General features: G+C 53.7%; 1 protein-coding gene across 4 annotated transcripts in view; it reads left to right on the plus strand.

Annotated features, from left to right (window-relative positions):
- The first annotated feature begins 6,928 nt into the window (after nucleotides 1-6,928).
- Nucleotides 6,929-20,088, plus strand: part of USP36 (ubiquitin specific peptidase 36) — a 37,927-nt gene continuing 24,767 nt past the window's right edge. Inside the window, exons 1-6 of one of the 4 annotated variants that reach the window (XM_059149374.1) lie at nucleotides 6,929-7,185; nucleotides 9,442-9,603; nucleotides 11,533-11,794; nucleotides 12,336-12,557; nucleotides 19,102-19,212; nucleotides 19,884-19,986. In XM_059149374.1, the coding sequence (XP_059005357.1) occupies nucleotides 11,542-11,794; nucleotides 12,336-12,557; nucleotides 19,102-19,212; nucleotides 19,884-19,986 (689 nt within the window). In that variant the 5' untranslated portion in view covers nucleotides 6,929-7,185; nucleotides 9,442-9,603; nucleotides 11,533-11,541. Of the gene's footprint in view, nucleotides 7,186-9,134; nucleotides 9,253-9,441; nucleotides 9,604-11,532; nucleotides 11,795-12,335; nucleotides 12,558-19,101; nucleotides 19,213-19,883; nucleotides 19,987-20,088 lie in introns of those variants that run through there. The other 3 variants (XM_059149375.1, XM_059149377.1, XM_059149378.1) reach the window with 3 other exon arrangements.

Below are 20,088 nucleotides of genomic sequence, written 5' to 3' on the forward strand. Positions count from 1 at the left end.
TTGGCTTGCATCAGGATCCTAACGAGGGCCATGCATGGCAGTGGCTCCGAAGGCTCTCTTTTCTGCAGGTTTTCCCTCCCCTCCCCATCTGCCTCTTAAGCTAGGAAAGACGGCCCCATCATAAGTTAAACTTGAACGTGTCGTGCTAATGACCTTCCCCGACATTCGTGCCCCTCCGGAGCTGCAGGTTCCATCCTAGCAGACAACCCACCAGATGGCAGCCACCCATGTACTTTCTTTTTCATATTTACATATATATTTTGGGTACATATTTTTACATATTTACATATATAATTTAGGTCAAATGTGACTTCTTCGAAACACTTCTCATTATGGAAATTTTTAAACAAACCAAAAAAATGCAGAGAATGATCTGACGAACTCCACGCTCCCATGACCTGCTTATTATCTGAGCTTTCTCTGTCCTTGCAAACAATTTTGAGTGGGTTTGAGGACCCACATGCGGGCTGGGCAGACTGTTGGGGGGTCTCCAGACGCTATTCTTCCCCCCCCCCCCAGCCTCGCTCATCCTGTGGAAAGGAATGTGCATGGGGACTCGGGTCCGAACCTCCAACAGACATCCTAGGATCCAACGTGGAGGGTCCCGGGGCCAGCCACCAGGCCTGGTTAAAACCTCTAGAAGTTTGAACACCGCTAGCTTTCCCCTGATCCAACTCAACAACCAAACTGTGGAGCTATAGATGTTTTATCAGGGTCAGTTTTTTTTATGGACAGCTTGCCGTTACCACAGATTTGAAACTTTATGAACAGGTTCTATCTTTAGTCTCGGGTTCGAGCTCAGAGCTGACCCACAGCTCGCCTTGCCTCGCTCGGTTGCTGTGAGTCATTCGCCGTGAAAGGCAGCCCTTTGATTTGGGGAAACCGTCAGCTCTGCTAGCAGATTTTCTCCTTTGGGAAACAAACTGGGAGAGAAAAAAGACATTCAGAACCCCGACTGGATCCGTTTTTCATTCCATGATGATGATGGAGAGGAATCCCGATCTGAGCTGGCTGAACGGCGGGTGGCCGGTGGGGGGCAATGCAGAGAATGCTCGAGTGGGCTTGAGGATGGGATCCAAGATTTGATGCAGAGGCAAGGCTGCATACGGGACCCAGAAGGAAAGCCCAAAGCTTACCGTTTATTGTTGTCCCACTCAGGATGTTTGGCTTTACCCCTTCAAGCAAAGTTTGTAGGGGGGCAGTGGGGAGGGGAGCTCCAGGTGTAAGATTCCAGCCAGGGAGTCTCAATAGAGACCTAGCCCCGGGGGTGTTTACTGGGTGCCAGTCATGCAGGGATCCTCTGCATGGTGTGTAGCAGAATTCCAGCCTCCCAGAAGGAAAGCAGGTGTTCTGCATAAACGAACATTTGAGACACAGGATCCTTTTTGTTGTCTTTTCTTGTTTTCTTAAGAAGGCTTCACACCCACCATGGGGTTCAAAATCACAACCCTGAGATTAAAAGTCACACACTCCACCGACTGAACAGGGCAGGTTCCCCTGGATCTGTTCTTACCAGAGAATGGGGGATCCCTCCGGAAATCCGAGTTCCCAGACACCGACCCCGGACGCAGGCCTCCTGCAGGAGAGCGGCTCCAGGCCCGCAGTGGGACTCTGGCATACATGCTCTGCCCCTTTCCTGTTCACAACCTCTCCCCAGGCTCTGGAGACGCTGATGCTAAACCCCCATGGGCGACTGCTTAGCAAATCATTCTAATGATAGTAACCTCAGTCAAAGCTCAAGTTTAGTCCATGTCAGGACTGGCATCAAGGGCTTCAAATCCATTATCCTGGGTGACACTTGCCAATTCTGCGAAGTCTGTGTCCTCATCTCTCTTCGTTGGTCAATAAAGAGTCTGAGGCCTGGAGAGGTCAGTTTCCTGGGCACCCGGCCAGTAAGCACTGGGGCTGGGACCAACAGGGACACTTTAGAGAGAGAAGGAGGGTGCTTTCCAAGAGGGGGTCAATAGGCGTAAACCAGGACTGCCCCGAGAAAACCAGGGTGTGGTGGCTCCCGTCATTGTAGAACACCTTCCCCAGGCACACCAGGTGCATTGATCCCCCCACGCCCCCGCTCTCCCAATGCAGACGCTGGGGCTTGGCACTGGATGCAGCAGCCCACAACGCCCAGGGCCCAAAAGACTTATGACTTCCTATGATCTGGAAACAAAAGTATACCAGCCACAGAGATGCCGGGTGCCGTAGCAAGCCCAGCATCCCAGGGCATTTTTTGCCAAGACCAGTGGGGATGTCTTCTGGGTGACCTTCCGCGTCCGATTCCGGGACCTGGGCTCTTGCCCTCTTGTCCCCCCCACCTTCTGAAGCCTCAGGGTCCTTCCTTTTCAGCCAGAAAGAGGAGGGAGGGATGCCTGGCAGATGCTCAGCCTCTGGCTTAGGAGTGACACCTGGCACCTCCTCTTCCAGACTCTGGAGAGAATTAGTCACTGTTGAACTCACTACAGGCAGCTTCTGGCCTGGGTCCCCTGGGCCTGGACCCACCTCCTTCCCAGGCAGGCCCAGACACAGCAAGGGACAGTCTAACAGAACCTGCTCTCTGGGCAACCCTGGGCGGTGGTGGAGCTCAGAGGTGGTACCAATGCGAGGTGGTACCGGGATTTAAAAGAGAAGGTCTTGCACACTCTTGAAAAATGCATAGAATCAGTCCTGAGCCAAACATGGATACATGCCTTGCTTCAAAAGCAGAGTAACCGCTGCTGTGCGAAGTCACATTGTGTTACAGAGAACAATGCCCGGGTCCTAAGGAAAGGAACGAAACAGGAAAGAATGAAGCGAGGGGCTGGGGTGGGGGTGAATTTGGGGGAGGGAGATGGGTTCGTGGCAAGGAAGGGGAGGCGTCCTGAGGGCAGTGGGATAAGAATGGGGACAGTGAAGATTCAAGCAGGGTTTCGGTGTCAGCAGTTGGGGACAGCTACTTCTATGTACACCAAAAATGCACACCTGCACGTTGATGGGGACTTCATTTGTTTGTTTGTTTTTAAGAGAGAAAACTGCCCTGGGAGGGAAGGAGGAGGCAGGCCAGGGACCAGCACAGGAATTTAAGGCCTGTTGGCTACTTTTTGGCCAAACTACCAAACACATTCATGAAAAAGTAAGATCTTGGTGGGCCAAATTCAACAGCAGGCCACCCATAGTCCGAGGAGAGAAGGTCTACAACGACTCTGGCAATCTGCCGTGTGGCTTTTCCTTGGTGAATGCAGCCTGAGAAGGGTTTGGATCTTAATTTGGCAGTGTTTAGAAACACGGAAATTGTTAGGGTTGTGTAGGCCCAGCCAGAACAACTCCTAGGAACCTGAACTCACAACAACTGATGTAAAAGTCAGAATTATTAATTTACAGTGAGAGACGCGAGTTGGATCTCTCCAGAAATTAGCACACGTCTTTGGCCAGTCACAGGTGAGTTCCGGATACTGTTAATCTGTTAATGTACATTCTTTCTTTTTTTTTTTTTTTAAATTTTTTTCAGTGTTCCAAGATTCATTGTTTAATTGTAAATTATTTCTTTTTTTAAAATTTTTAAAGTTTTTTTTTTATTTGATTGAGAGAGAGAGAGAGCATGAGAGGAGAGAAGTTCAGAGGGAGAAGCAGACTCCCCATGGAGCTGGAAGCCCAATGTGGGACTCGATCCCGGGACTCCAGGATCATGACCTGAGCCGAAGTCAGTGACTTAACCGACTGAGCCACCCAAGCACCTAATTGTACATTATTTCTTAAAATAAATTCTCATTTGATTCATTTTGGCTATAGCTTTTATTTTTATTCTTTTACCTTCAGTGTTTCTCTACTTTTCTTCTGGATTTAGAGATTATTCATTGTCTCATCTTGGGCATTTCATTTTGTTTGGTTGGGGTTCATAGACATTTATGCACTGGGTACCTGCAAAGCACTCAGATGAGTGAGATATTGTGAGACCTTTACCAGTCATCAAGGGGAGGGAGAAATCGAGAGAACATTCCAACTGAATCTGTAAATGGAATGTACAGCAGGCCCAAGGCAACACCTGCCCCCAAAGGCAGGGATGGAAGAAATCCAGGAAGACGTCCTGGAAGAGGTAGTGCCTGAGGAGGTTGTAAAGGGCAAGTAGGAAAGGGAATTTAGGCCAAAGACCATCATGAGCCTGGAGCAGAGATTACCTGATTAGGGCCTAGGGGGCATTTGGATTTAGTTCTGCTAAAGGATCTGGGAGTGGCGGGGGATGAGGAAAAAAAAGCAGGCAAGAGGCCGTTAGAGACCAGGTTAAGGAGAGCTTGACTTTCCCATCAGCTTCAGGGGATGGGGAACGGTTCACAGGCACACAGTGTTTTGGGGGTAGGCCTTTTGAACATACATATATATTTTTATTTTATTTATTTGACAGAGAGAGACAGAGCAAGAGAGGGAACACAAGCAGGGGGAGGGGGAGAGGGAGAAGCAGGCTTCCTGCTGAGCAGGGAGGCTGATGTGGGGCTTGATCCCAGCACCCTGGGGTGAGGGAAAGAGGAGACCAGGATGCTCTTGGCCAGGAAAGTGGGTGTTAGGGTCTGTATCACCCTGGGTCCAATCAGAACACCGAAACCACTCTGTACAGCCTTTAAAACGGGGGATTAATGCCGGGCTTGGTTACATCGTGATGGCAGCCCGACCAGAGGACAACCAGCAGCTGTTAGCACGTCCCGACCAGAGCCCATGGAGGGCAGGGTTTGGAGAGGGCGGGAGGCTGGAACCACTGTGCACCTCTCTGGTTGGAGCAGAGAAGGAGGGAGAGGAAGGTCCTGCCTCTCTTGTCCTTTGCCCTCCAGTCTCTCAGTGACCCCCAGTGGCCAGATAGTCCTGGACACCAGGGAGCCTGGAAGGGCAAGGATCTGGTCTGAACTCTAGCACAGCAGCCCAAGGGGGCACAGGGCATAAAAAGAGAGGCAGCTTAGGGGAGGTGGGGGGATGCCCCCGTTTCTGGGCATGGTGAGTTTGAAGCGCCTGTGAATCCTGCAGGGAGACAACCAGCAGGCCCTTCCTGGGCCCACCTTTCCAAAGATTGGGGTGGGGGGGCAGGTCTGTATGTGCACATGCGGCATTTACTGGACTACAGGCCTAGTTAGGGTAGTGAGAGCCATAGCCATGGATGGGCTCAGGGGTGTTTGTTCCTTCCAGGAAACCTCTAACTTTTCCCTCCAAAATGTTTGCACCATTTATACTCCCAGCCGTCTTACAGAGTCTACTTGGCTTCACATTCTCTCCAACATGTAGTCTTTTTAATTTTAGCTCTTCTAGTGGGTGTGAAATGGCCCCCCGGTGTGGTTTTAATTTGCATTTCTCTGGTAGCATTTGAGACTGAGCACTTTAGGAAAGGCCCACGTGAACGTACCTGAGGTACCGCTCTGAGGCTTCTTTGAGGGAATCCTAAGAGGGAGTGGGACTGTGGCTGGCCAAAGGCTCCTCCCAACGTCTAGGTCTCAGATTACACTCCCAGGCAGGTTGGAGGCCCCTCTGTCATCTCATCAGAACTTGGGGGCTCCTCTGAGGGCTCGGCTAGGGGTGTGAACTTGGGAGCCTGACAAACCCACGTCGAAATCCTCACATCACTGCTTGCTTGCACGGATGGTGCACACTCAGTTTTTTCATCTGTAAAACGGGAACAGTATCTTTCCGTAGGCTTGCCGTGGGAATTGGAGCGTATCATGTTGGCAAGGCAACCAACTAGGTATGGGAGTCGTAGTATCAGCTCAGCAATGGAAGCAATTGTCTTCAGTTTTCTCAAGACCTGCTGGGGACCGCCTTTACTCCACAGACAAGGAAAGGGAGGCCTAGAAAGCAACCTGCTCATTGGTTGGGCAGCTTTGGGATCAACCCCCGTGTCCTCAGCCCCTTCCAACCTGCCCTCACACCACGCATCACTGACGGATACATAGTGTCAGATGTGAGACCTGTCTTTGTTTGAATCATTGTTTCAATGATTTCAACGATTCACTGATTCAGTGATGGGGCCCAGAACCCATCCCAGGGAACATCTTCATCTTAAACTTTTAAGGGTTCTCACAAGGCTCGGACTCAGGGGCTCAGGCCCCTACAGTGTTGTTCCTGTTCGTTTGCTTTTGCAAGACCCCAGCACCCGCGTCGTAAGTGCAGAGTGAATCCTGTCCGGGTTACACCTCTTGTCACCCTCCATCCCCAGCCCCGAGCGCAGGGACTGACTGTGTGGGGCGCGGGCTCCCCCAGCAACTCACCCGCCCCCTCCAGACACCCCCCCCCCCCAGGAAAGGCCGGGCTGACCGCGTCGTGTGCAGGAGGTCGGTCGTAGTCTGGGGGCAGTCGTTTGAGACCAGGGCCTGGGTCGGGCTCGGGGCGCGCCCCTCCCCCCACCCCAGCCCGGGAGGTCGGGAAGGATCGGTTTGGGTGCAAAGCAGCCCCAGAAACGCCGCAGGAGCGGCGCGCATTTGCCGGCACGCCGCCGGCAGCCTCAGGTCATCGTCACGCGGTCCGCAAGGGGGCTGGGCACCGCGAGCGCCCGCGCGGCCCGGACACTTCCGAAGTCAAAGGCCACATCCCCCTACGCCCCCACCCTTCACCGCAACAGCTCGGCTCGGCCTCCCCTGCTGCCCTCATCGCTCCCCGTCCGCGTCTAGGCCACTAAAGGGCTCGGGAGAGGGAGGCCGAGCCCCGCGCCACCCGCGCCACCCGCGGCACGCGCCAGGAGCCCGCGCTCCGACGCTGCGCCCGCCGCACACCCGCCGCAGACCCGGAAGCGGCCGCCTCACGTGCTCTCCGGGAACGCGCTGGGCGCCGGCCCAGGGGGCGGGGCGACTCCGGCTCTGCGTGTTGGCGTCATCGCGTAGGCTGGAGGGGCCGCGGGGAGCAGCGTGACGTAGCGGCCACGTAGAACGGCTGTGGGCGGGCCCAGGGAGCGGGGACGCGGCCAGCCCCGTCTCTTAAAGCCGCCGCGACCTTCCGAGTCCCGCAGCGCGGGCCGCCGGTCGCGGCGCCTTTAAGCGTCGCCGTGACACGTGTGTGAGGCGGCCGAGGCCCGGATGGTGCGCGTGCGGGGCCCGGGCCGAGCAGACGCCAGCGCCGCGGGCCTGCAGCCGGGCCCGCCGAGGGCCGGGTAGGCTGGGGCCGGGTGTCGGCGGCGCGCAGGCCGACGGGGGACTGCGCGTCCGGCCGGGTGAAGGACTTCGGCTGGGCCGGGGGCGCGGGAAGGTGCGGCCTGCAGGGGGGCGCCCCGGGGCAGAGGCGGGCGCGCGGCCGCGAGGGGCTCGGGGGCCCGTGGGGAGGGCCCGGGGCTACTTCGTTAGCGAGGGGGTCGGGGCCGTGCTGTCCGGGAGAGGCTTGGGCGTCCGCGGGCAGGTCAGGGGCGCGGGGTCTGCGAGGGCTCCGAGGTCCGCGGGCAGGTCAGGGGCGCGCGGTCCCTGAGTGGTTCGGCGGTCCACGGCGAGGTCAGGGGCGCGCGGTCCGCAAGGACTCAGGATCCGCAGGGAAGGCCCAGGGCTGCGCAGTCCTCGAGGGGCTGGGGGTTCTGCAGACAGGGTCGGGGAGGCGCGCTCTTTGCTGTTCCCGGGAAACCGCGACCAGTGGTGGGGGATAGAGCTGCCCCAGCCAGGAGCCCCGGGGAATCGGGGACGGCCGTGGTCTCTGTCGGTCTCGGGCACAGCCGTTGCCCAGGGAAGCATCACCAGGGCAGGACCCAGACTAACCCTGGAATGCCTTAAGTCAAAATCTGGAGGAGCCTGTTCTGCTGGGCGGCCCTGCTGGAATTTCATTCCCCCCCCCTTTTAGTAAGAAATGTGGGAAAGACTTATCCCTGGAGAGGGTAACCTTCTTCAGGGTCATGGTTATGGTGGATGTGGGTGGGTGGGACAGGCTGTGCGGCTGTACAGGCCCGCCCCGTGTTTTATTCGGGAGAGTTGAGCCTCCCCTGGGGTACTAGGGGCGAGGCAGAGGAGCTTCTGAAACGGAGACAGATGAGCGAGGAAAGCATGGTGGCCAGCCTGCTTTCTGTAAGAGACGCCTAGAACCAGGCCGCCAAGGAGAGGGAGGCTCTGCTTACCCTTTCCCGGCTGGAGACCGGTGTCCTGCAGGCTCTGCGGACCGGAGGCCCCTGTGAAAGTGCCCCTGAGAGGCCCCAGGCTCTGTCCATCTGGGCTCCTCCCCCACCAGCACGTGGTTGGCCCTGTGAGTCTTGGGTGCATTTCATCCCGGAAAAGTGCATTTAGAGGGAGGAGGGAGAGAGAATATGCTTGAAGGGTGTTCTGCGGATGCTGTTTTCCTCCTCCGGGAGGTAGACATGGGCCTGGAGGAGCCTGAGCTGTTCCTGGAGGGCGGAGCGGAGGGAGCACCCTTGCCGGGTTTTTGAAGCGCGTCCTGTCCAACAGTCATCAGAGGGCTTGCTGATTACAAGGACATTTTTCTCTGGGTTCCTACACCTCAGAGAGAGCACATTTTTTTGGTTGTTGTTGATGTTTTGGGTGGAACTGGTGACATAGAGGTCGTTCTTTGTCAGAAATTGAAAAATTGCTCGAAATCTCTGACTTCCACCACGAGGAGTAGGCTGTGGGATAGATGTTCTTGAAATCTCTTCTCTTGAAATAAATATTATCTGCCGAGTTCTGTTTGTTGTCTTGCTGTTTGGTTCCCGAGCATTTGCCCTTGGACCCATGTCCGTCTGTCCACGTGGAGGTACGGTCGTATAAGGAGATTTTTGTGAGACTGGAAGCTCCACCTCACCGATTGGCTTTATTCTGAGATCATGTTCATCATGCCCCCCCGTTTGTTTTGTGGTTGGTAGACTTTTTATTTATGGCGGTGAGGCACGATCTATCTGAAATTTGCGGTCAGTAATGTGGGGACAGGAGAGGAATCAGGTGTGGGCCTGCGCAGCAATTACTGGTGCTGAATAAGGGGACGTGGTGGTCCCTGTGTTGTTCCCACCAACTTGTACGTATCTGAAGGCTTCCGCAGCAAAAAATGTTTTAAGTATTTTAATTTTATGTAGTTACAGTGATTGTGGATGGTAGTTCAAGGGAAAAAATCTGCACTTAGCCAAAGTGAAAATATGGTAATTCGGTAATTCTTACTGCTCCTTCGATGCTTTTCCTTTTTTTTTTTTTTTTTTTTTTTTTGAAATTCTGGTTTATGAAATCTGGAAGTCAGCCCTTTCACTCTTTGGAAAGTGATTTAGACTGGAGTTCACCGAAGATTTTTGTTCACTGGGCTTGTCACGGGCCTGAAGGTTAAGATACCAAGCCAAGGGCGGTGTTTTCCTATCACGTACGTTGTAGTAACTTGTAGCGAGTCTGTTCAGTTCTTCCCCAGACTCCCGAATCCACCCAGCACCATCCATACTCCTTCAGACAGACTCTTCCAGACAGACAGCCTGCCTTCCCGCCCTGGGTCAGTGCCGTGGGGCTGAGATGGTGGAAGAGAGAGGCCTCACGTGGTGCCCTGTTCACCCCACAGATTCTGACGCCCCTTCGGGTCGACAGACTTGCAGCTTTGGTGATTTCATGGGGCGCAGCCAAGGAGCTCATGAACCGGAGAGTCCTGCCCTGCGTCTGCCCAGTCTGGCCGGAACCTGACCCCATGCTGCAGCCCCAACACGCCCGAGGTCAGCCGTCCCAGGTGAGCCAGCACAGGCTTCAGAGTCATTTTTCATTTCCCCGCGTCGCTGGCTTATCGCCCAGGAGCAGTGCTTCAGTGGGTAGGAACACTTCAATAATTCCCCTTGGGAAAGGTTCTTTTATTTCCTCAAATCAAAGAACTTGTGCTTGCTGCTTTTTTTTTTTTTTTTAAGATTTTATTTATTTATTTGATAGAGACAGAGAGTATGTACACAAACAGGGGGAGCCACGGGCAGAGGGAGAAGCGGGCTTCCTAGCGAGCAGGGATCCTGATGCGGGGCTCACTCCCAGGACCCTGCGATCACCACCTGAGCCGAAGGCAGACGCCCACCCAACTGAACCCCCAAGCGTGCCTCCCCCTGCCCACACAAGTTTTTATAGATAAAAATATTTGACCCATGTGGGGAGTGAGATGCTCCATAAGGATACATTTGAACGGCTTAGTAAGAGGTGCTGTCACTAAGTTTCAGGCTCCTCCTGCCACGGCAGTGCCCTGTGGCTGACTGGGTGCTGGGTACCTAACGGGGTCCTCCTTTTTCTGATGACAGTGAGCAGTTAACCAACTTATTTTTCTAACTGTGACTCAGATTGCCTTTGAGCTCTGGCTGGGATGGTTGAGTTGAAAGGTAGTGACTTGCAGTCAGAGGTGACTGGGGGGGGGGGACTCCTGGTCAGTCGTGTTTCCAGCGCTGCAGCACGCTCTCCCCGCGGTAACCTCAAATCCACCTTTGGTGCTGCTTTCAGCCCCCTGTTTTACACAGAATAGGGGACCTGGGAGGTCACAGTGGTTGTCCCTGGAATTTAGAGCCAATAGGTACGGGAATAAGCCAGGCCTGCCGCTCTCCACCCGGAGCTGTCATCTCCCTCTTGAGATTTGGGTGACTTGCGGGAACCGTGCCCGTTTCACCACTGTCCCGTCTCCCCTCCCTCACTTTCAGAACGATCATCTGTACAAGTGCTGTCCGATAACACAGGCCACACGTATAATTTAAAATTTTCTGGTAGCCACATAAGTAATAAAAAGCAAGTGAAATTGATTTTCATGTTCCTTAACCCAGTGTGTGTAAAATTTTATCATTTCAGCCTGTAACCCGGCTCAGGATTATTGAGATGTTTTACATTCTTACACCAAGTCTTTGAGATCTGTTGCATGTGTTGCACTTCCAGTGTGGGTCAGTGTGGACTTGCAGTGTTTCATTGATGACCCGTGCCCTCTGGCCTTCATTTGGAAGAGCACAAGCTCGAGCACAGAGGTGTGCGCTGTAACTCACCACGCTCATTCTGGAAGCGTGTGGTCTGTGTGTGCAGCCAGAGTGTCTTCCGAGCACCAGTGTTCCCCCGTTCTTTTTTTTTTTTTTTTTTTAACTTTTTTTTAAAGATTTTATTTATTTATTTGACAGAGAGAGATCACAAGTAGGCACAGAGGCAGGCAGAGAGAGAGGGGAGGAAGCAGGCTCCCCGCTGAGCAGAGAGCCCGATGCGGGACTCGATCCCAGGACCCTGAGATCATGACCTGAGCCGAAGGCAGTGGCCTAACCCACTGAGCCACCCAGGCGCCCCCCCCCCCGCCCCGTTCTTGAGCCGACGTTAGGACCATGTGGTCACCCCCAGAGGAGATTGCACCAAGCCGGGGCCCGTAGTCGCTCAACAAGGACATGCTGCGGGGCCCTCCGGCTTCCCGGGGCCACCTTCGTCTCTTTAGTGCTGTTTGTGGAAGTGCCTTCCCTTCCTGACGGAGGCACGGGCTCTGTCACGGCGGTCGGTAGTGTTTCTCCGTGTCTCACACCTCCTTCGTGGTGCTGGCAGCCAAGCCAGAGTAGCCTTGGTAGTGCTCAGCGTCCGGAAAGACGTGAGGGGACTTTCAGAGAAGTGACACTTGGTTCCTGGGACTTAGTTACTCGTCACTCTGTGCTCCTTCTTGTCCCCACAGTGATGCACCATGCCCATAGTCGATAAGCTGAAGGAAGCCCTGAAACCCGGCCGCAAGGACTCGGCCGACGATGGGGACCTGGGGAAGCTTCTGGCCTCCTCTGCCAAGAAAGTCCTTTTACAGAAGATCGAGTTCGAGCCAGCCAGCAAGAGTTTCTCCTATCAGCTGGAGTCCTTAAAGAGCAAATATGTCTTGCTGAACCCTAAAACAGAGGGAGCGAGTCGCCACAGGAGTGCAGACGAGCCACAGGCCAGGAGACAGGGTACGGATGCCCGGGGGGTGGGCAGAAGGGGCCCCACCCTTGTGTGTTGGCCGTGCGGCGGGCAGAGTGTTGGCAGAGTGGGGGAACAAGAGCAGATGTGGTCGGAGTGGGGAAGCTTCTCTGGGGTCGGTGCTCTGTAGTTACGGAAGTAGCGACGCGGGGTTGCCTCACGATGGCATCTCTATCTTTAGGAACCCTTGGGACTGTGTGTGTTTGATAGGATCAAAAGCGGGGCTAGGAAACGAGCCGGAGAAACGGGCCGGGCTTCGGAGTGCTGAGGCCTGGCTCTAGCTCTTCGTTCCCGGGGTGTCGTCTCCTCCTCCACGAGGGCTCCTGGAATTCCAGACCTGAGCAGTCCACGGGAGCCATGGGATGACTGGGTTTTCACCGGGGCTTTCTAGTAACTGCCAGGGGACACTGGTTACCCTTCGACACCGCGTCTTGGCAAGTGCACGCGGAGTATGCCTGTCGGCGATTTCTTTTTCATGACCCCCCGGGCGCAGACTGAAGCCCTGCTTTCCTCCCTGTCTCTTTCTCACAGGCAGCGAGCATGCGTACGAGAGCGGTGGTGATGGCGTCCCCGCCCCGCAGAAGGTGCTCTTCCCCACGGAGCGGCTGTCGCTGAAGTGGGAGCGGGTTTACCGCGTGGGAGCGGGGCTTCACAACCTCGGCAACACCTGCTTCCTGAACTCGACCCTCCAGTGCTTGACCTATACCCCGCCTCTGGCCAGCTACCTGCTCTCCAAGGAACATACTCGCAACTGTGAGTGCCGCTGGCCCTACGGGTGGGCTGGGAGGCGCGGGGACCGGCCGGTGTCCTGGGGAGATGGACCCATGCGGCCGTGGTGCTAGCAGCCCTTGGCCCGGGGCAGATTCAGGAGCGGAGCCTGCGACATAGTTTCTGATGAAAGCTGCATCTGCCGTGTGCCTGCTGCAGGCCAGGCCATGGGAGCCGGGCACTGGGGTGGAGTGTTGGTCCCAGCCTGTTCTGGGAATGAGTACCCAAGGGGAGAAAGGTGTTTTAAAAAACACGTACAAAACATGTACCTTCAAAAAAAAAAAAAAATGTCCCTTCGATGACCCCACATCCACGGGGGTACCCGTCTGTGCTGTGTCCCTTACGCGGTGCGCCCCAGAGATGTGAGAGGACAAAGGTGAAATAAAATGTCAGGGAGCAAAACCAGAGCAAGCAGAAAGCCTGCTGACTGTTCAAGAAATTGGGTTGGTGGTTAAAAATCTTCCCATGAAGAAAATACCAGGCTGAGATGGCTTCTGGATGAACTTTATGAAAATTTAGAGAAACAGATTCTGCCAGAGAATAGAGAACCCTCAGCTCACTTTATTAGATTCTCAGGTAACAGAATTAAGCAGGTACAGGAGGAGAAAGCAACAGTACGGTCCCATTTACGATTGTAGTTACAGAACTTCTAGACCGAATACTGCCGCAGGCAGTCGTCTCTGCCACACTGCGAGTGGCTCGTGTTCGTCCTGGTGATGCAGGGCTGTCCTCGGAGTGGGACCGTGGAACGCACACAGCACGGCAGGCGAACCCATTCCTCCGGAGCTGGGCCTGCTGCGCCCTGTCCTGGCTTTACCCCGAAGTGCTGTGATCCCTGGAATGTTACCTAACCTTCTAGAAGCTTCCTGTTCCTCATCAGCCAAGTAAGAATATCATCTCCCCAATAGCGGTCTTGGGAAGCTTGAACGACTGACGTAAAGTGCTCAGAATAGTACTTGGCTCACGGTAAGTGCTACGGAGGAGACTGCTAAGTTTGCTTCCTTAATTACTGTATCGACAGATTGAAAGAGAGAGGTCGCCTGAAAGTAGTGCCCCCAGAAGAAGTTTATGATAAACTAGCGAAGGAGCAACAGGAAGGAGTTCCCTTATCGTGATAAAGGGCATCTACTAGGCATGCAGAAGAACGTTCCAGATAGGAAAATATTGGAAGCACATCCTTCAGAATGCAGAGGGGAGCAAGGGCCTCTCGCCACTTGTGCTGAAGATGTGTCGGTGCTGCCCCAGCCGTGTCCTAGGAGGGAAAAGGAGGGAGCGCGCTGTCGTTCCCTGAAAATGACATTCCTATGTTGGAAAGCGAGAGAATCTTAAGTAGAAATTTGGCAGTGGGACGAGATATGATATTAGTATTAAAAAAAAAAAATTAGTTGAATTTCTCTACACCAAATAACAAAGTTTTTAAAAATGTTCGCCACTGTAGGTGCCTGGGTGGCTCAGTGGGTTAAAGCCTCTGCCTTCGGCTCAGGCCATGGTCTCAGGGTCCTGGGATCGAGTCCCGCATCAGGCTCTCTGCTCTCAGGGAGCCCGCTTCCCCCTCTCTCTGCCTACTTGTCTCTGTCAAATAAAATCTTAAATAAAATAAAATCTTAAAAAAAATTTATTTGCTGCTGTAAAATTCAGAATCACAACCAAAGTGATAGAGCATCTAGGTTTAAATTTACCAAGAAATCCTTCACAGGAAGACATGATACGGTCGTCTACATACCTGAAGAGAGCTGCCTTCAGAGGGAAGCCTCACTGTCACAAAACATTGATTCCCCCCCCAATTAACATGACTCCACCTGATCCTAACATTTCTATGGAAAAGCAGGGCAAAGGACCCCAGATCACCAAAACACCTCTGAAGGAGACTGTGCGAAGAGAAGCACCTTAGCAACTATGAAGTCTTGTCAAGTTAGATTAAGACATCATAGTTTTGGGTCAGGGAGGGGACCTGCTCACCGAAGGAACGGAATAGAGCCCAGGGCCCTGCGTACACCTGGAGGTGTGTGACGTGTCGGTTCTTCACGTGTCTCCCATTTGAAATGAATGAAACATCACAAGAGCTCGGGCTTACATATGGAAGAAGCGAATAGGATCCCCGTTTCACAGCACACCTGTGCTCAGAGAACACGTTAAAAATTTAATATCAAAAATAAATGTTAGATTCTTACAACCAACATTGGTAAATCTCCTTCTGACCTTGGGATGGGAGATTTCTTAAGGCTCAGACGGTACCAACTACAAAAGAAAAATGACACATTCAGCTGCATTGAAGTTAACATTTGTTTCCAGAAAACACTTAAAAGGCAAACAGGGAGCTACGACCTGGAGGCAAGACCCAGGACACACAACCCACAAAGGATCGCTACCAAGAATGTGGAAATCATTCAGACCAACAAGGGAAAGAGCACTCCTAAAAAAGCAAAAGAAAATTACGAACTGGCATTTTACAGAAGAGGAAACTCGTGGTTTGAGTGTAGGGAGAGACGGGAACCAGGGACATGCTCTCGAAGTGGTGACAGGTGTAGTGACGCCTTTGCGATGGGTGTGCCTGCGGAGGCCGAGCGGTACTGTGTCAGCATGAGGATGAGGAGAACCTTCTATGGTCGTCTGAACTGGCCTCAGCTTCCAGGCAACCTACCAGCCAGCGGGTCTCCTGCAGAAGAGCTCTGGTCCGTGCCTGCCAGGACGCCTGTGTGTAAAATCATCTGTAGGCAGCAAACTAAGCCGCTCAGGTGCCCGTCAACAGGACGGATGCTTGAAACGCGGCGCGGGCCCCTGCCGGGGTAGCAGCGAGGTGTGGGGAAGGAAGACCGCTCGTGCGTGCCGCCACCCGGTGCCCAGAAAAGCCCCAGAGATTGCGTCCAGCCTGGATGGTTATTTATGGAGTTGGAAAACAAGACGATACAGTGTTTAGGTATCCACGTAGGGGATGAGATTTAAAAATGATTTTTTAAAATTGGTGAACAATGAAAATAAGTCAGGAAATCGGGATAGAGCCGGAGGCAGAGAGTCGGGAGCCAGAGAGGGACAGCGTCCAGATGCGCGCTTGTGTGAGGTCTTCGGGGAGCTTCATTATGTTGCTGCTTTTTAAATGAGTGAAAGGTGACATGTGCAGGAAATGGCATTTTAAGCATTTTGTGATGGTGATGGCTCCGCGGTGGCTGGAGTTGACATACTGAGGCACCGGGCCCCGGCAGGTGAAGTCGGTCATAAATCTGTTTCGGTAGTGACCTTGGTGATGTCGCACGCATTCTGGGTAGACTTTTAGCAAGACTTGACTGGGCTGTCATTGTGGGGTTTTTTTTGTTTTTTTTGTCTTTTTAAGCCTTTTTTTTTTTTTAGAGGGAGGGAGTGCGCACTTGGGTGGGGGAAGGGACAGAATGGGGGAGAGACTCTCAAGCTGACTCAGAGGCCCAGTGCAGAGCCTGAGGTGGGGCTCAGTCCTATGACCTTGAGATCATGACCTGAGCTCAGATCAAGAGTCAGACACGCAGCTGACTGAGCCCCCCGGCACCCAGCACCGTTCTTCTCTCGTGACTGTGGTAAGGAGACCCCCCTCTCTGGACTTAGGTCGCTCTGTCCTTCTCTTGTTCAGCCGGCTTCCTCGGCTGAACCTTTGTCAGCTTGGTTAGGGTTGGTGTAGCCAAAGGCGGTGACACCGGCAGTCCCTGTAACCCGCCACACATACTCTGCAGCCCATGGGAGCGAGGGCATGAGTGGAAGCAGCCAAGATCAGCCCCTCTTTGCGGTGGGCTCTCGCCCTCCCTCGGGACGCCTGTGCTGTGAAGGCCCCAGGGTCCCTCTGCATCACTCTGAAACTCCGCAATTGTGAATGCTTGTGTTTAAGTTCTTTTATTTTATTTTTATTTTTTTTTTTAAAGATTTTATTTATTTATTTGACAGAGAGAAATCACAAGTACACTGAGAGGCAGGCAGAGAGAGAGAGGAGGAAGCAGGCTCCCTGCTGAGCAGAGAGCCCGATGTGGGACTCGATCCCAGGACCCTGAGATCATGTCCTGAGCCGAAGGCAGTGGCTTAACCCACTGAGCCACCCAGGCGCCCCTGTTTAAGTTCTTTTAATAGCATGTTTTAGTTTTTTGCCCAAATTTGAGCCCCTCAGGCATTATTGTTATTTTAAAAATAATTAATGGTTAGGGTCAGAAGAATCCAAAAGCTCTGAAATGAGAAGTGAAAGTCTCCCCTTTTTGTAAAGGTGCTCATACAAACTTTTCCAAGAATCCTCCAGAGGGGTCGTGTATGTAGTAGCTTTTTTTTTTTTTTAATTTTTTAATTTGGGAGGGGTAGCATTTTTAAAATTTTTATTTATTTAATTTATTTTTTTTAAAAGATTTTATCTGTTTATTTGACAGAGAGAGAGAGATCACAAGCAGGCAGAGAGAGAGGGGAAAGCAGGCTCCCCACTGAGCAGAGAGCCTTACGTGGGGCTCGATCCCAGGACCCTGGGATTGTGACCTGAGCCAAAGACAGCGGCTTAACCCACTGAGCCACCCAGGCGCCCCTAGCATTTTTTTTTTAAGATAAAACTTCGGTACTGGGGTAAATGCATATAATGTAAAATTTGCCATTTTAAAACTTTTAATTTTTTTCCCCAAGTACTCTCTATGCCCAACGTGGGGCTCAAACTCATGGCCATTGGGTCGAGTCAAATGCTCCACCAACCGAGCCATCTGGGTGCCCCAGAATCGACCACTTCTGGGTGTACAGCTCAGAGGCATTAAAAACATTTACGTTATGGTGCAGCCATCCATCTCCAGAGCTCCTTCCTCTTCCCACACAGCAGCTCTGCCCCTTCAACCCTGACTGCCCGTCCCCCTCCCCTAGCCCCTGGTGCCCGCCCTCCTCCTTTCTGTCTGTGAGCTGGGCGACTCCAGCCACTCGTGGAGCCAGAATCCTACAGTATTGATTTTCCTGTGACCGGCCGGCTTCACGCGGCATCACATCCTCAAGGTTCATCCGTGGTGATATGGCAGGTGTCAGATCGGCTTTTAAGGCCGAGTAATAGTCTGTTGTGCGTACATCCTGCGTTTCTTACCCATTCACTTGTTGGTGGACACTTGGCTTCTGTTACATCTTATGAATAATGCTGGGAAGGCTGGTGCATAGAACCTGTTTGAGCCCTGCTTTCGTTTCTTCTACGTGTAAACCCAGAAGTGGGATTGCTGTTTGGGAATTCTGGGTTTTTTTAATTGTTTGAGGGAGCATCCTCCTGTTTTCCACAGCTGCTGGAGCAGGTGCATCCCCAGCAACGGTGCACAGCTGCTGGAGCAGTGTGCATCCCCAGCAACGGTGCACAGCTGCTGGAGCAGTGTGCATCCCCAGCAATGGTGCACAGCGAGTGGTCCCCATCCCTCCACATCTTTGCCAGCCCAAGCTATGTTCTGTTTCTAAAGAGCACAGACTGCAGGCTGCTTTGTTACTGACTTGGAGTGGGTCGAAGTACCTGGGTAAGGAGAGCTGTTGCACGGGGAGGACAGCTGGTGCATTTTGTGTTACGACCGGGTCTGCTTGGGCAGTACTGGAGTGTATCTGAGACCGCACTGATCGTGGGTTTGCCCTTGGACCCAGAAGTCTTTGGTGAGTTTATGCCTTCGAGAAGGTTGGACACCGAGACGGGTGCAGGATTGTCTGTGATAGCAGGAACACGGAAGGATCCGTGTGTGTCAGCAGGAACACGTATGTGAACTGTGGTTTCTCCGTTGGGTGAGAAGCTCTAGTCTATGTGAAGGGCCCAGAGCTGCATTAGGACCACTGACCACTACATACCACATGGTGTAGTTTGTGCAAAGCAAGCTTACCCACACCTGCTGCATGTGGGTCTACACGTGTGTAGGAACTGCGTTAACGGGAGCAGTCGGGACCCACTGAGGTTAGTGGTTCCTCCAGCGAGAGACTCCTGGCAGTGTGATGGAGGGGACGTCACTGTGACAGCAGCATTTTACTTTGAAGATACCTCAACTGGATCTGAGTGGTACAGGCTTTGTGCTTTGTGCGTAAAAGATCTCTTAATTTGTAATAAAGGTTAGAAGGTACCGATCTCCAGCCTGCTGCCCAAGCAGCAACAGAGTTTCGGATGTGGCAGGGGCTGGCAGGCCGCGGCCTGTGGTCTCAGTTGGGCCCCCTTTGTTAAGTCGAGTTCTGCCGGCACCTGTTCTGTACAGTCTGGCCGCGCGCTCTGGCCGCCTGGGCTCTCGGAGGCAGAGCTGTGTCACCGTGGACGGGATTCCATGTTTGAGGAGCAGACTCAGGGTTGTCGGGAATCCCTAGAACATTCTCACTTACTGACCACGTGGCACAGGTTAGAAGGTGGACGACATGTTATAAGCTGATTTTGAGAGTCAGACTTACTCTTCTTATCAGGAACTAGCACCAAGGGCGCACAGATAGGGCTTGCACAGGTCAGTAGCACAAGCCTGGGGTGGGGTGCATGTGGGGACCGCAGTCTGGACGGGGGCGTCAGGAGCGAGTGGGGAGCTCTGACCAACCAGGACCGCCTCGTGCCGCGCAGGTCACCAAGGCAGCTTCTGTATGCTGTGCCTCATGCAGAACCACATGGTCCAGGCCTTCGCCAACAGCGGCAACGCCATCAAGCCCGTCTCCTTCATCCGAGACCTGAAAAGTAAGAGTCCCCCGGCCCCGACCAGAGGGCAGCTCAGCCCGTCTGTGGTGGCGCTGGGGGCGCAGGGCACTGGGGACGTGGGGAGGAGTCAGCAGCAAACCCCAGGAGTCCTACGACCTCCCGTCACAGACTTCAGAGCACGTGGTGGTACCGACTGAGGGGCTGGTGTGGGTCAGGAGGCAGGGGGCGCTGACCCCTTAACGGGTGCGGATGCTTGGGCCAGCTGGGGGCTGTGTCTCAGGGAGGAGGGGGAGGCTGGGGCTTTTCCGAATGTCCCAGGACCAGTTAGCACAGACGCCTGTTTGCTTGGTAGAAGACACAGGTCAGTTGGTTCCTGAAACCTTGTGCGGCGTCCTTGTGACCTGCCTGTGCTCTGTGCCGGCTCCTGGAAAACTAGCTCACAGAGGCTTTCCCACCCTTAGTGCCCGCTGATGTGCAGCATCCGTGCCTTCCTGTGGAGGATGGACAGTGTGGGCCCTCTGGTCGCCTAAGAAAACCCCCGCCGCGAGCGCTTGGGGTTGGGACACATGGTTCCTGCTGAGCTCTTGGTTCCCTCACTTGCTGCTGGCCCCCGGGGACGGCGGGGGTCGCCGATGAGCACACAGCGGTGGGAGATGGGGGAGAAGGCGTGAGCTCGTCCCTGCTGGTCTGATGCTTCTCTCTCTCTCTAGAAATTGCTCGGCACTTCCGCTTTGGGAACCAAGAGGATGCACATGAGTTTCTCCGGTATATCGTGGACGCTATGCAGAAGGCCTGTTTGAACGGCTGCGCCAAGTATGTGCCTCCTCTGTCCTGAGGGGCTTCAGACCCCGCTGCCGTGGAGGCAGCCAAAGCCCGTTCTCGGGGAGGCAGGTCCTGCGCCTGCTGAAGCTCTGG

The sequence above is a fragment of the Mustela lutreola genome, chromosome 15, assembly GCF_030435805.1.
Source record: "Mustela lutreola isolate mMusLut2 chromosome 15, mMusLut2.pri, whole genome shotgun sequence".
Classification (NCBI taxonomy): Eukaryota; Metazoa; Chordata; class Mammalia; order Carnivora; family Mustelidae; genus Mustela; species Mustela lutreola.